We start from the raw sequence: 15,450 nt of genomic DNA, 5'->3' as shown, positions 1-15,450 counted from the left end.
CCTATTATATAATTTTTAGATTTTTGGCTCATCTAAAATTTTTTTTCAAACTCTGCCACCACTCCTAATAGGTCGGATAGTTAAGAAGGGTCTAGTTTTACTTATCTAAATAAGTAATTGTCTAATCTCTCTTATTATCTCTATCTCTATTAAAAGATAAATTCTAATAAACTCCTAAAATAAAGGAACCGTTATCCATCAACAAGATGGAACTATTTAAAAAAGTAGTTATCAAATCTACTATAAATATCTTGATATCCTTAGATATATTCATGTTTCAATCTACTAAAAATTTACCTAAAATTATTGCTAATTCAAGTACTACTCTCACCTCCTCATAAAAATCTACCTAAAATTCTTGCTAATTTAAGTACTACTCCGGTACTCCCACCTCCTCACAAAAAATTCGAATGGCGGGCGTACCTCACCACCAGCATAAATAAATCAGAAATTATTTTTGTTGAGTTTGAAAATTATAAAATTGAATTTGAATTTGTTTTAAGAACAATGAAATGATTTAATTTAAAAAATATATATATAAAAAATTGCATTCTTCTGTTTGGACGTCAGCTTCCGAAAATTCCACCCTTACTATTAAAATAGGATTACGATTCCATATACGATAATATGCAAATCAAGGGAGAAATAGGAATATATAATAGAGAATGTTAGTTATGGATTGATAAACAAATTAAGTAGCGTACGCGATTGCAAAAATTGCTCCTTCGCAAGGCTTGTATAAAAATCTCCAAAGTGGCCTCATGATTCAGGAATCTCAATAGCACGCAGTCCTCTGTTTTACTCGTCCATGGTCTCCATCACTAGATCGAAACAAATCTCACTTCCACTTATAATAGTAGGTTAGTTTGTACAGTATGTGTATACGAAAAACAGTTAGAATAATAATAATAGCGTGCCAAACATTTAAACTGGATTATTTAAGAAGTCAATAGGAGAAAAGAAAGAAAGAATCCATCTGGCGAATCAATATTGGCAAATAATTAAATGCAGCACAAATAAAGAAGAAATCAAAATTTTTAATAGAATAAGAAGACCCAAAGAACGGTATTGTTCAATAGGGCCATGCCGTTGATGGCGCACCCCTGTGTTTGATATAAACGACACTGCGCATTTACGATAGCTTCTCAAGACTCCATTGAAGCGTTTCACTTATTCCTCTAGCCTAGCCATATATAAATAAAACGAAGAAGAATCTCAACCATTTTTGGAGGGGTCCTGACTCCTCTCTGATCTATGCTAATAACCAACACAAAAACACTTCACTTTCACCGCAAACAATGGTATCATCCGAACCCTCTTACCACACCGTTCCCACCATGGCAAAATCATCTACTCACTTTCATAGAAGTAAAACCTCCATCTTCCTCTCCGATGGTTGCCTCTTCCTCGGTGGAGCATTCTCCGCCCTCCTCATCGTCGGGGTTTTCTTCTCCTTCACAACGCCCATCCCCAGCAACATCCCCAATTTAGGCTCCGTCACCACAAAGTTCACCGCCGCACCCGCCGTCGCTTGCGAAACCTCCTCCTCCGGTCCTGACCTCCGGTTCGATCCTCCCGATAGAACCTTCTACGACGATCCAGAAATGGGGTACACCATGGAGAAGAAGGTTCACAACTGGGACAAGAAGCGCGAGGAATGGCTAAAGCATCACCCATCGTTCGCCGCGGGAGCAAAGGAGAGGATCATGTTGGTGACGGGTTCTCAGCCTAAACCGTGCAAGAACCCCATCGGTGATCACCTTCTCCTCCGATTCTTCAAAAACAAAGTTGATTACTGCAGGCTCCACGGGTACGACATATACTACAACAACGCGCTGCTCCACCCTAAGATGTTCGGTTATTGGGCCAAGTACCCAGTGGTGAAGGCCGCCATGCTGGCCCACCCGGAGGCCGAGTGGATCTACTGGGTCGACTCAGACGCGTTGTTCACCGACATGGACTTCAAGCTCCCCCTGGAGCGTTACAAGGACCACAACCTCGTGGTTCACGGTTGGCCCGCCTCATCCACGAGAAGCGTAGCTGGACGGGCCTCAATGCCGGCGTCTTCCTCATCCGCAACTGCCAGTGGTCGTTGGACTTCATGGATGTGTGGGCCAGCATGGGCCCACAGACCCCGAATTACGAGAAATGGGGGAAGACGTTACGGTCAACGTTCAAGGATAAGTTCTTTCCAGAGTCAGACGATCAGACGGGCCTGGCTTACCTGATCGCCATAGAGAAGGACAAGTGGGCGGACAAGATTTATTTGGAGAGCGAGTACTTCTTCGAAGGGTATTGGGAGGAGATTGTGACGACGTTTGAGAACGTTAGTAAGAAATATGATGAGGTGGAGAGAAAGGTGAGGGAGTTGAGGAGGAAGCACGCGGAGAAGGTGAGTGAGAGGTACGGTGAGCTGAGAGAGAAGTTTGTTAGGGGTGGCGATGAGGTTGTTGGGCGGTTGAAGAGGCCGTTTATCACACACTTCACGGGATGTCAGCCTTGTAGTGGGGACCACAATCACATGTACTCCGCCGATGCTTGCTGGAACGGGATGCTCAGGGCGCTCAATTTCGCCGACAATCAAGTCCTCAGACCTCACGGTTACATGCACCTCGATCTAGGAGATAACGGAGTTACTCCCATTCCTTCTGATTATCCCCAACCATGAACCTCCCCTGCCCCACTCAGGTATAATTTTAATCATTAATCATTAATCATTAATTTAATATTGTTGCCCAATCTCAACACATATTCTCTATGTTGTTATTGGTTTTTCAATTAGCAGCAGTCGAATAGTATACTAGGAGAGTACTTATCACTTATTAGTTATTAGGGATCTTTTCTGTCGTGTTGCGATGACCTGAGTAATTAACAACAAAAGGGGTTTTCGTATTAGTATTAGTTTATTAGGCCCACTGTCTCTAATTTTTAGTTTTGAGGCATCGAACAGGTGCGCATTAGTGGGGGATAATACGTTCTTCCCGGATCCCTAGGGGAGCGTAATGTTGGTGGCTGATGTGTCTCTTATTCCCTGCTAAATCTATCTTTTTGACTTGTTTTCGACAAACCAAACTTAATCTATGGTCTTTACGCATGCTTTGAAAATGACTGAATTGCTTTTCAGACTTGCTAGTTGCTACCTGGGAAAATGAGGCTTCTCCCAAGAATTCTTACTACAAGACACATACTAGTTAAACCTATTTGATTTACATAATTTATTGTTTGATATATTAGCAAGGTAAATTTATTATTTTTGTTTTGAATTATTTTTTTAGATTATGAATATTTTTTATAGTAATTATTAAACTTTTATTTAAAGCGAAACAATAACTTCTTATTATTGATAATTTGATATTTCAAACAATAAATGACATTTGAACCACCTGATTTGTTCATAAAATATCTAAGAAATTCTCTCTCTCCCCGTGCTTTCACACCGATCTAACAATTAACTATTTTTTAGAAAATAAATATTCTCAAATTTTTTTTTCAATTGTTTGGTAAAGTATAATCTCTTATCTTATACTCTTTAATTGGAATAAGAGAAAATATATAAAAAAATATTGAATGATGAGAAATCACACCTTACTAAACAATTAAGAAAAAAATAAAAAAGCTACACTATTTACTTTTTGTTATGTAAATGTCATATTTTACCCTAAAACATAAAATTTAATTTTGATTGAAAAAATCATAATTATCCAATCAAATTTATGAGTTTAGATAATTTTTTTATGTGGAAATATATGATTAATCTTTTGTATAAAGTTACGGTATATTGAAAGTGTATAAAATTAAATTCAAAACATAAACATAAATTAGGAAATTATGTAAAATAGTTTTTCATGTAAACATAATATAAAGTGCTTAGTCACAAAAAAAAAAAATATAAAGTGCTTAAATTAGTTTAATCAAACATTTTTCCCGCTATGTTAAATTAAAAACATTAAATGTTGTTATTTCGGTGTTACTAGTGTTTCTTTATCTGATAAAATGACATAATCCAAGATTTTTTTTTTCCTCTCTAAAATGTAATTTTTCAAAATGATAGGAAATTTAATTATTTCCTTAACAGAATTTCCTTACCTAGAGATGTTAAAGTTTGTTATTAGGAGTATTTTAGATACATATGCGTGGGTATTCTGCAATCTGTACTATATGAATGTTAACGAATGGTTTACGACAACTTAATTTTGAATTTTAGTAGTAAGTAGTAACAATATAATATAACTCAAATAAAGCTATTTGACGTAACAATAAATTACTTGCTCTTATGTTACTAGCAAAAAACAATAGTGAAAAGTATAGGAGAAATGTTTGTGCACGCAGACAAGACATCCCTGTTATATATCTGCTTTCAGACAATCTAGTAAAATGATATCTTATTTAATATTTATCTCAGTACAAGGGTAAGGTGCGCAGGAGTTGTATTCTATTGTCGCTCAACCACCGTTATCCAAAAAAGAAAAATGGAAGCCCAACCACCATGATCTTTAAATGATTGGAATCAACGTGAATGTAGCTACCAAGCATTTTTATTATTTCTTGCAGAGTATTAGCTAACACCTCATTGAAAAATAAAGATGGCATTAACTAATTAGAAGTTCGTACGTATCGGCAGCTAACCTGTTAGAAGATATTTTAAAAAAGAAAGCAACATAAACGTTTCACGGAGTCAAAATTTAATGATGAAGCATATTGTGAAAACTATTTAATAAGAAAAATGATACTAATCGAAGTAGTGTACTGTATGCTGTCAACTCACTAGCCGTGGTTGGCTTCTTGTTTGTTTGGGAAGCATTTGTTGTAGATCTCAAAATGTCTTATTATGGACATGCAGGCAAAGGACCCATCAAGTTTGGAGAAAGCTGATCGTGGCCCATCAATAAATATGGGTATATGAAGCACATGCCTACGTTCAGAGCTTTTTCATGGATAGTATTTATCACCTAAGTTGTGGGTCATAGATTATCAAATTCCAAAAGTGAGACATATCGATACATCCCCATAGTTACAAATCTACAATCCTACAAGTTACAACACATATATTGGCCATTCCATTTGCCCTTTGCTTGTTTTACTTCTTTTCCTTTACTCTGCTAGCTAGCTCCTAGCTGGAAAGTTCAGATTTAATAGGATGTTAAGCTCTATGATGTTCATATCTGATGTATCCTAAGTCAACATTGCTCAATAAAAAGTGTTGATGAATCGCTAGTGCCTAGTATGACTATTATTAGTTAAATACAAAAAAAAAAAAACAAAAGAACCACTACCACATTACCAAATTAACTGGACGGCAATCACAATTCACAGCTAAAAGATTAACGGTATCAACGGAAGCAATACCCAAATTTTAACCGATCAAATGTCAATAGCTATCAATAACAAAAGCGCAATCAGCCACGACCCACCTAAAATACTAAAAAAAAACTCAGATCAATGATAACACGAGTGTGTTTCTTGTTTTTTTTTTTGGTGTTTAGACTTACACAGTTACACATTCGACTCCTTAACAAAAGGAGCAGAATTGGAAGTTTGAGGCATAACTTTGGGCAGCTTTTTGGCCATCCTTGGCTTCCTGGTTCTATTCGAGGTGGAGGGAGCCGCTCCATCACCTAAACCATGTTGCGCCATCACGGAAGAAACACATGAATGCAGCCACTAATTTTATTAGTCTTACATCAACAAATGAATAATAAAATTACCAGGCTCGTGGAGTGGAGAAGATTCCGTTGAAGCATTTGATCGAACAGGTGGTGCATCCTGCGTAACTTGATGTGTATAAGGAGGCAAGAGGGGGCCAATTAAGTTGCCTCGACGAATTGCATCTTCCTTGAGCTTCTTCTTGCGAATCTTCTTCCGTTGAGCCCTCGTTAGCTTCACCGTCCCGGAATCGTGTTCTTCGTCGCCGCTCGTGGAAGCATTGTCGTAATCATCCGAACTCCCTAGATTTTCAGTGGGATCCCAAAATGTTAATTAATTTCAATTTCCCCGCCTTCTACTTGTTGCGAGTGTCAAAGGAGGTTACTATTCAGTAGTAATTTGTTACCAGAAATAGCATGAGAAGGCGAGCGTTGCGTGAAAGCATAAACGGGTTTGAGATCTTGTTGAATCTGCATTGTGGCAACAACACTTGAACACTCAAATTGAGCGTAAGAAAGAAGAGAGTAGAAGAATAGAGATGTAAATACCGGTTGATGAGATGGTTCGGGTTCGGGTTCGGGTTCGGGTTCCGGCGAGGAGGGATATAGAATGTTAACGATGGCTTCATTAAACCTGCGCTTTCTCTCTTCCGGCTTCATACGCTTACCCTTTTGTCCCTTTTGTCCTTTTCACTGAAACCATACCCAGCTCAGTAAGATCATTCAATTAAAGCAAATAGCCAATAGGTAACGGTTTTTTTTGGCCAACTAGATTTTTTGGGCTGGGCCAACTAGATTTTATTGTCTCCCTAGCAGTGTTGTTTATTTTATTCATTTTCTCGCAAGTCCAAAAGAAAACATAATATTTTTCATATCTTTGTTTCTCGTTGTGCGTTTGTAAAAATTAAAAAGTAGCACAATTGCATTAATAATAATTTTATGATTTCTCTTATCTATTTGGACAAGGCGTTTGCAATTTTTCATTCAAGAGGATATTAATATGATAACAGTTCCAACCATTTATATTTAAGTAGACAAGTTGTTAGACTAGGATACTAAATAATATTGTTATTTAGACAACTAAAAGTCTAAATGTAACCTTACAACTAACAACTACTACAACAACAATGTGATTTTTATTTTATTTTATTTTTACAATCTTGTTATATATTGTCAGTAAAATAATTGCTTTTAACTGTCAAGAATCTAAATAGTAATTCCCTAACATATATTCCAAGATTTTTTCCCCTTTTACATATCCAATTGCGACATGCCCATAGAGGAAAGAAATGCATAGTGGCATTGAAATTTGAGCTACAGTTAGGCTTTTATAGGCCAGCATTAAAGGCTATCATAATGCAAAGGGAAGGCCACCCTCAATATGTTTGGCAATTGAATTGTGATGGGACATTAGCGTATGGCCATCTCATCTGGCCTTGCTGCTCTTAAAAGGTCACAATAACCTCATTAGTTATTACAGAGAATTCTAAGAATCTGGAGATTATCTGATCTCAGATATCTATTTAAGATAGAATAGTATTTTACTATTTTTAAATGCTTGGTTTATAAGTTTAATCTGCGCGTAATTTTATTAATGAATTTCAGTTTTTTCGATTAAAAAAAACTGAAGTTAATGGTATAATCATTATCAGCTACTGCTATGAAGGGCCATACCAACTTTTCTGCCCGAAATAACTATCTCTCAACTCTTTCCCCACGCAATTGACACCGTCGCCATACACACTCTCGCACACACAGACACAAAATAATATACTTCTCGTATGATCCATGCCCGCCATTTTTTCACTTGGTTAGTTTTCTTATTTCCCGTTCTTGATTTGGCTTTGGAATTAATCCTAAATAGCAGTACTAGTACATAAGGCTGCATTTATTTCTAAAAATAGGACAAGACAAAACACTAAAATAGAGACATAAAATTTTATGTTGTTATATTTTTTTTTGTGATAAGTTAAAATAAATTATAAAATTTTTTTATTTAAAAAATTTGAGACGAAAAATATAATAATAAAAAATATAATTATTAAAATTAACAAAAATAATGAAAAAAAATAAAAAATAAGTTATGTCTGTTGTTAGTGTCTTCGTGTCTTTCCTCTCAAAATAAATACAAAATACACTATTTCTGTAAACAAACGCAGCCTAAATAATGTCGGGACGAATAATGCAAGTATTGCTCAATCACATTTGCATAACATTTCCGTATTTAGAAAATCTGATTTGAGAGACGTCGCTTACAAGTCCTGACTAGCCTTCATCACAGAAAAAAAGAGAAAAAAGAACACGAACTTGAAGAATTTCACAAATTGAAAGAAAAAGACAAAAATAAAAAATAAAAAGCATATTTTCCTTGGGTTGACTAAAATTCTAAAACAACCCTTTTCTTGGTCTTGCTTGGACGGCATACGCATAGCTTCTTCTCCGAGGAGAAATAAGATGCGTGACATTGATATCATCATCATCATCATCATATCCAAACTCACACGGCTTGTCCTCATCGATCCTTGCAATCCGAGGCGGTTTCCGGCTAGTATTTCCATGGCTGCTGGTCCTAGCGGGGAGAAGTTTGATATTGGTGGTTGATGATCTAGCGGTGAAGGATGTTCTGGGGAGAGTGGGAGTTGGGAAACCCATGGTGGTGTCGATGACATAGCAGGTAGTGATGGCTTGAACGTAGAGGTCCTTGGGCTTCCTCAAGAGCCTCATGAGTGACTCCATGTACCTTCTCAACTTGCTTCCTCTCTTGTTTGTCATGTTTCCACAATGCAACCTAAGCTTCGATGCTTGAGCACCTTATCGCAATTCACGGACCCCTTTTTAAATACACACATCTTAGCTACCCCATTCTTATATGTTGTTCAATGCTTATAGCTAACCAACCTAGCTAGGATATGCAAGAGGACAAACCTTGCTACGTACAGGACAGTTTTATTTATTTATTATATATTGCTAGATTCATTCTCTTCTTTGATCCTTTCAATCATAATCGTAATAGAATCTCGATTTAATTCTTAAAATCTTTTAATATTACAATTTTAAATGAGTAAATTAATTTTACAAAATTTATATTAAGTCTGATGATTTTACGATTTAAATCTTGTTTACATACTTAATTTACTTTTTTTATTTTCACAGTAAAATTTCAATTTCTCTATCTTACTTTCAATATTAATGTCTATTTGAGCATGCAAATTAAATAACATTAACCTTCTTGTACACTGAACCACCATTTTCCTCCCAAATAACGACTTTTAAATCTTACATGTTTACTTTAGCTAGAGAATTGATTTTTTTTTGTTCAATATCAAATTACGATCATAAATCCTAAATTCTAAATTTTAAAAAAATAAGGTAAAAAAATTTTAACGAAAAAAAAAAGAATTCGTTACTATATTAACTAATTAGAAGTTAATTTTATATATACATTTTCATAAATGGACAACGGTTAGTATATTTAACTTAATTTAGATAATTAGTATATTAATGCACATATATTTGTGGTTTGAAATAAGGATTTACACTTTTACCAATGCTAAAATGGGGGTAGGTAGACATAAATAAGTGAACAAAAGTACTCATTTTATCACACAAGTTAGGTTCTATCCCACACTAAATTGTGTAAATGTACAAAGTAAACTATATATACGTTCATTCTTTACATATAATATGTTGACAAAAGCAGAAACAGATTTAGTTTGTTGGAGGGTGGACTGTGCGGAAGTGATAGCAGGCATACCTATAAGGACTTCTCATAAATTACAATTTAAACAAGACATAAACTAAATCCACAATCTTTAAATGCGCTATAAATCTCGCATATATAATATATAATACTAGAATATAAATATTTTAGAACAAGATTCGAAATGGCCGTGGACGGCAGCTGATCAAGGATAGAAAAACCAGTGTTATGTCTATCCATATGCCGCTTAATGTTTAATTGCTCTAACCTTGTTTATTATTGAGTAAACTAGCAAGGAGCATAATCCATGTGCTAGATGCTACTTTTATTTTTTGGTGTTTTCTTTGGGTCTCTTTTTTTTGGGTATTTTTTGTGATAGACTGATGGATGATAGTTTATTGCTTGGTATTGTATTGGGCTAAATATCTCTATTTCTCTTAGCCCAATTTAAATGAAGTTTATAATGCTTTGAAGAGAGTCCACGATTGAATTTTCAGATTGTTCGGATTGGGCCCAACATGTTATGTGATTCATTTTCTGGGTTAAAAAGGAAACTGGCAAAAGAAATCTTCACTCCAATAACAAAAAAAAAAGTTTTTAATGTTAGGCACTACATACAAAAAGATAAGAATGAGCAGTATGAGTTAGAACGCTATGTAATTAGTTTCTTGTCAAAATAAACAGGAATTACATGCAGTTTGGTTCTTGATATCTCATAAGAGAGAGTTTATATTATTAAGCATTTGATTAGTTGATTAATGATTATGAATGATGTAGACGGAACACTGGACTGTCTGTGAACTGTGATAAACGCCAAATACTTGTTCAGTCGGCATGCCTAACTCATACACCTAAATTCTTCTTTCTCCCATTCTTTTTTTTTATAGAATAAAATAAAAATAAAAATCTGAAAGGAAAGACGTTTTCCTATTAGCCCTCGCAGTTAATATAACAAACCAGTTAGGGAAAATTGAAAATAGTTGAGCAAAATGAAATTAGTAAGACACCGAATGCTGTTGGAATTAACCATACTATACTAATAATTAATGAATTAAAAACACTACGAATACGTGCATTATTGGGGGTGCACCATAGCAGGGTAAAAGAAATTATTCATGGTACAAAGCAATTAGCTAAGGTCTTCGTATGAGTGAGTATTGTATTGTAATGTAATTGTTAATCTCTCCAAAGTCTGAAGATTGATTATTATTATTATAAATATTTGTATAGTATAGGAGTTATGAGAGAGTGGCTAAGTGGATCATGTGACATGCTACAATTTAAAAATTATTATTGTGGTCGATCATGTGACTCCCACAGTATCTCAAAGTTGAATGAATCCCTCGATAGTAGATTTGGTCCATTTATATGACCACCCAATTTTTTAAAATTAAAATTGCACTCCACACACCACCAAGGCTTTCCTCTCCTCTAGATCGAAGATGAATCAAAATTATTAATAAATTAATATTAAAAAATGGTTTGTCCTTCCAAGTCCCAACCCGTAGCTACAGTAAAGAATTGAATCCAACCTCCCTATAAAGATCCATCCAGTCTGGACACATAGCATTTCCATCGGTGCTATCCATTCAATTTCCATTAAGAAAATGGATACAATCTGTTACGTAATATCAATACTGCTAGCTGCTTTACCCATCAGACCAAACCTTATAGGGAACACCCAACCCCAACCAATTTCTAATTATCTAATTACTCTCCACCTACTTTACATATGTTTCTTGGCTACATTTTCAGAACATAAATTAGGTGAAAACAACTTCATTAAACTATAAATCTTTGTCATTTGAATATCACTCTAATGAGAGGGAAAAAAAAGGCATTAATTTTATGGCTGTATTTCTATTCTTTATATGTTAATAGTATTAATATGTTATCCCATTCCCACGTGACCTGGGTAACCGTTGTTTTCTAAATCATAAATTAATTAACTTCCCAATATTAATGTACTAGTACTTAATTATTTGATTTCCACCTAAAAAAAATTGTCTTCAATCTTTTACACACTACTTTCTATTATATATTGACAGAATACTAATTTTCATTGACTCGTTTACAAATTACAATAGTTAATATTATCATCATAATTAACAACGAATACGATACTAATAACATAATAGAGAATTAAATATTAATTTTTTTTAAAGAAAAAAAGAGAAGGGAACCAGGAGGGAAAAGTTGTGGAGGTCAAAATGTGGTCTTCCTGAATCCTGCTTAATATGATGAATCTGGGTGGTAAGTATAGTGATGAAAAAAGAAAGCAGAATTAAGGAATATTTAATATGCAAAGCGTACAAGGTTAGCCATAAAAAACAGTGACATAGGGTTGAGAAGGGGACAGTGTTTTGGCAGAGTCACGTGTCAGTGTCCAATTGGGTCGGAGAGAAGGCAAAGGTGGAGAGAGAGAGAGAGTGTGTGTGTTGGACTGAAACTGAAGACTGTGCCATTCCCATTCGCATTAGGATTAGCATTGGCAAAAGCGGTCAAAGCAAAGACCGGATAAGCAAACCGATGCGTACAGTCAAAGCAAAAAACTGTCACGGTCCAATGCTTCGCTGGCATTTTACCCAAATTGCATAAAAGGCAACCTCTTTTGGTGGGACCCACCCTTCCCCTTTCCTTTCGTTTTTTTATATTTCTCAATTTTTTTTTTTGGGAGACCGCAGATTGTCGTTTTATTTATCAGAGTTAAGGTATTGCCATTGAACTTGAACACTAGATATTAAGAAAACTACCCGTCTTCATTTTTCTTTTTCATTTTTCTTTTTCATTTTTCGTTCGCATGGTGGGTTCCACCTTTTAGTTTATGTAACATGGGACCCACTGTGGGACCGCACCAGTTATTCATTCGTCCCGTGGGGTTTTCCCTGAACTTTTGTGAAACTCCTCTGCCTTTCTTAATGCTTCGTGTGGGATAAACCGATAAACCATTTCTTTATTTATGCCTTCAAAGACCAATCTACCCTTTTTAAGTCTTACCAGATCATGAGGAAATACCGAAATAGTGAAATACTCAATAACAAAGGCACCATCTGATGGAGCTTTCTAAGATGGTAAAAGTGGAAAAAGTATATTTGGGTGCTTAAAGGACCAAGTAATGGAATTAGAGATATATATATATATATATATATATATATATATATATATATATATATATATATATATATATATATATATATATATATATATAATACTATTAGTTAAGTACATATAGTTAAATTTTTAATATATTTAAAATGAAAAAGATTTCAACCTTTTTTTTTATTTTAAATTAATATAATAATTAAGGACAAATAGGTTACATGTATGTTGATCATAATTTAATGTTACTCCTTCCAAAATTAATAAAAAACTATATTAGCCACACCTACATTTTTAATATAAAATTAGTTTCATTTTCTGTACTTTGGACAAGAATTTAAATTATAATCGTATATAAATTAATTTATTTTAAAATGATTGATAATATATACTTTTAGTATGTAAATAATAATATTTGATGTGTAATTTACTAAACGTTGATTTATCATCTTTTTTTTTTTTTGTAAAATTATAGCATAAAATAATAGTAATTTTATTTTTTATTAGTTAAAAAATTATTCATAGTTTTTATTTTGTAATTAACTTAGTTGATAATTTTTATTATTGTTTTCCTACAAAAAAAAATATCAATTTATATTATTTATATATTTTTTAAGATTAATAAGTAAAAGAATATTAATATTATTATGTTTATTATTTTAGATAATTGGGTAATTTACATAAATAAATAGTTTGGAGTTGCAAATTAAACAAATATTATAAACTAATTTTGATTACACATCCTATTCTAAATAGCTTTATGTAAACCGAATTAATTTGACTCGATTTATGCTATTACATGTAAATCGAATCATTTTGATTTGATTTAGCACGTTCAGTATTAAATTGACATAGCTTATTTTGATTTATTGTCGGAGAAGTGTGTAACACGCTAAATTAAATTAGGCTAATTCAATTTACTATTTATACACAATAAATCGAATCAGTCTTATTCAATTTATTATTTATACAGATTATTGACATTTATTACTTTTAGGTTGTTTCATTCGTTTTTTGGTCGACTTCAACAAATAGTGTTGAAACGAGTTTGTATCAACATCTCAAGTATCGGGGAACAGATACGATTCCTCTAAAAAACGGTGAGCTCAACTCGAAAATTATTTGATTACGATGTCAAAGCAATTTTATATCGACATTACTAGTGAGAGAATTATGAAAAACTATAAAAGAATAAGTAATTAAATAAAGAGGAAAATGAAAGTGTGAAATATTGATTAAAACAAAATAATAACAAAATCTTAAAGAAAGTAAATGAAAGTGAGTCAAATAAACAAAAGCAAAACAAACTAGAAATTTGACTTCTAACACTCACATGCACTTGCACTCCATATACTTCCATTGCGTCGTGAAGACTGAGAATTCTATGAGTTTATGTGATGATCTAGTGTTCTTGATTGAAGTCTCAAAACTCTTATAAGTTTTTACTATTTATAGGCCATGAACTTGTTCTGGAATATGTTGTCCACTATCTTACTTCTTCCTTTTTCTTAGCTATGATCTTGTCTTGAGTGATAAATGTTGATCCCTAAAATTTAACACCCACGTTTTCCTTGGTATTCAAGTCCCACGTCTCTTTAGCTTGCTCTTCAAATTTCGCTTCCATATTCTCCTCTTCAGTTTGAAGGTCGAGTAGCAAGCGTTGATAACCTTTCGACTTTCGACGTTGTTTGTACCCTCTTTCTTCGACTTCAACTTGTCCATTTTCGTGTCTTGCAGTCGAAACACCTTCTTGTCGAAACAATTCATTTTTTGTACTAACATAAGTTTTACTGCTTATATAAATTATTGACATTTGTCATTTTTAAGTTAATCTTCAATTCTTCATTAATTTTAAATATAAATATCAATAAAAAAAATCACCCAAGTGAATTCAAATAAAATATAAAAAAAATTTGAATACAAATAAGAATTCAACTTTTATGTTTTAATTTAAATTTTAGAAATCTATATTTTTCCAAAGATTAGTATTTGAATTTCACTATAAAACTAAAATTTTTATAGATTTTATTTTAAGAGACTAAAAAACTTTTTTAACATTAATTTTAAAAAGACTAAATTAACGGGATTAATTTAGATTGTATGATTGTATTAGAAATTATAAATTTTATATATAAAAAATACTCAAATAACCTTATACTAAACTTTTAAAAGTCTAAATTAACTTTTTTGAGAATTAATCTTAAATGACTAAAATACGTTTTTATATTAAAATTTGTTTAATATATACTTAGATTTGTAAATTTTAATTTTTAAAAAGACTAAAATATTTATATAATTAATGTTTAAGAGAATAAAACAATCTGTAAAGGTTAATTTGAAAAAAATATTAAAACACCATCATAAGATTAATCTAGACTGTTTGATTGTATTAGAATTTAAAAATTTAAATATAATTTTAAAAAGACCAAAATATTCTTGTAGTTCATATTTAAGAATATTAAAATATCCTTTAGTATGAAAAAGACTAAATTATTTTTATAGAATTAATTAAAATTGTTTGATTATATTAGAAATGAAAAAAATTAATCTTTAAAAGACTAAAATAATTTTATTAGAATTTATCTTAAATTTATTATATTTAAAATTGTAAATTTTAATTTTTAATAAGAGTAAAATATCTCTATAATTAATTTGCATACTCATATTTTTCAATTGAATTATTGAAAACATATTAGACCATAATAAGACTTTCTTTTTAAAAAAATTATAAAAATAGTTGAAATTCAATAACACATACAAATAAAAATCGTCATTGATTTGAGCACACAAAAATTTGCGTGTAAAGCTGTAATGCTGTCCACGTCACCAAAAGTTTGGGTTCTTATGGTAAGAACTGGGTTCGGATGATAAAATTATAAAAAGCTCAAAAACTCATATTTTTAAGAGAGACCCAATATTATCTCCAATTTCATTACTTATTTTGGTTTTTTAAGCACTCAAATATACTTTTATCATCTTAAAAAACTCCATGATATAATAATAGAATAT

General features: G+C 32.6%; 2 protein-coding genes across 4 annotated transcripts; one reads left to right on the top strand and one right to left on the bottom strand.

Annotated features, from left to right (window-relative positions):
• The first annotated feature begins 714 nt into the window (after positions 1-714).
• Positions 715-5,208, top strand: LOC112748231 (galactomannan galactosyltransferase 1-like). The gene is given in 3 exon segments (XM_025796442.3): positions 715-2,013; positions 2,016-2,688; positions 4,841-5,208. Coding segments are annotated over 2 exon segments (1,368 nt in total). The 5' UTR covers positions 715-1,298; the 3' UTR covers positions 2,669-2,688; positions 4,841-5,208.
• Positions 4,671-6,408, bottom strand: LOC112748232 (uncharacterized). Of its 3 annotated transcripts, XM_025796444.3 has the most exons (5): positions 6,192-6,408; positions 6,050-6,113; positions 5,706-5,945; positions 5,490-5,615; positions 4,671-5,114 (listed from the first exon to the last, which is right to left on the bottom strand). In XM_025796444.3, the coding sequence occupies exons 1-4, from the start codon at positions 6,300-6,302 to the stop codon at positions 5,494-5,496; spliced, it is 537 nt and encodes a 178-aa protein (XP_025652229.1). In that variant the 5' UTR covers positions 6,303-6,408; the 3' UTR covers positions 4,671-5,114; positions 5,490-5,493. The 3 variants fall into 3 exon arrangements, with proteins under 3 accessions (XP_025652229.1, XP_025652228.1, XP_025652231.1); XM_025796443.3 differs by lacking the exon at positions 4,671-5,114 and having other exon boundaries at positions 5,278-5,615; positions 6,192-6,406; XM_025796446.3 differs by lacking the exon at positions 4,671-5,114 and having other exon boundaries at positions 5,278-5,615; positions 6,050-6,132; positions 6,192-6,347.
• Positions 6,409-15,450: the final 9,042 nt, after the last annotated feature.

The sequence above is a fragment of the Arachis hypogaea genome, chromosome 15, assembly GCF_003086295.3.
Source record: "Arachis hypogaea cultivar Tifrunner chromosome 15, arahy.Tifrunner.gnm2.J5K5, whole genome shotgun sequence".
Lineage (NCBI taxonomy): Eukaryota > Viridiplantae > Streptophyta > Magnoliopsida > Fabales > Fabaceae > Arachis > Arachis hypogaea.
The sequence above is the reverse complement of the archived record's forward strand: the minus strand, read 5'-3'. Positions and strand labels throughout refer to the sequence as shown.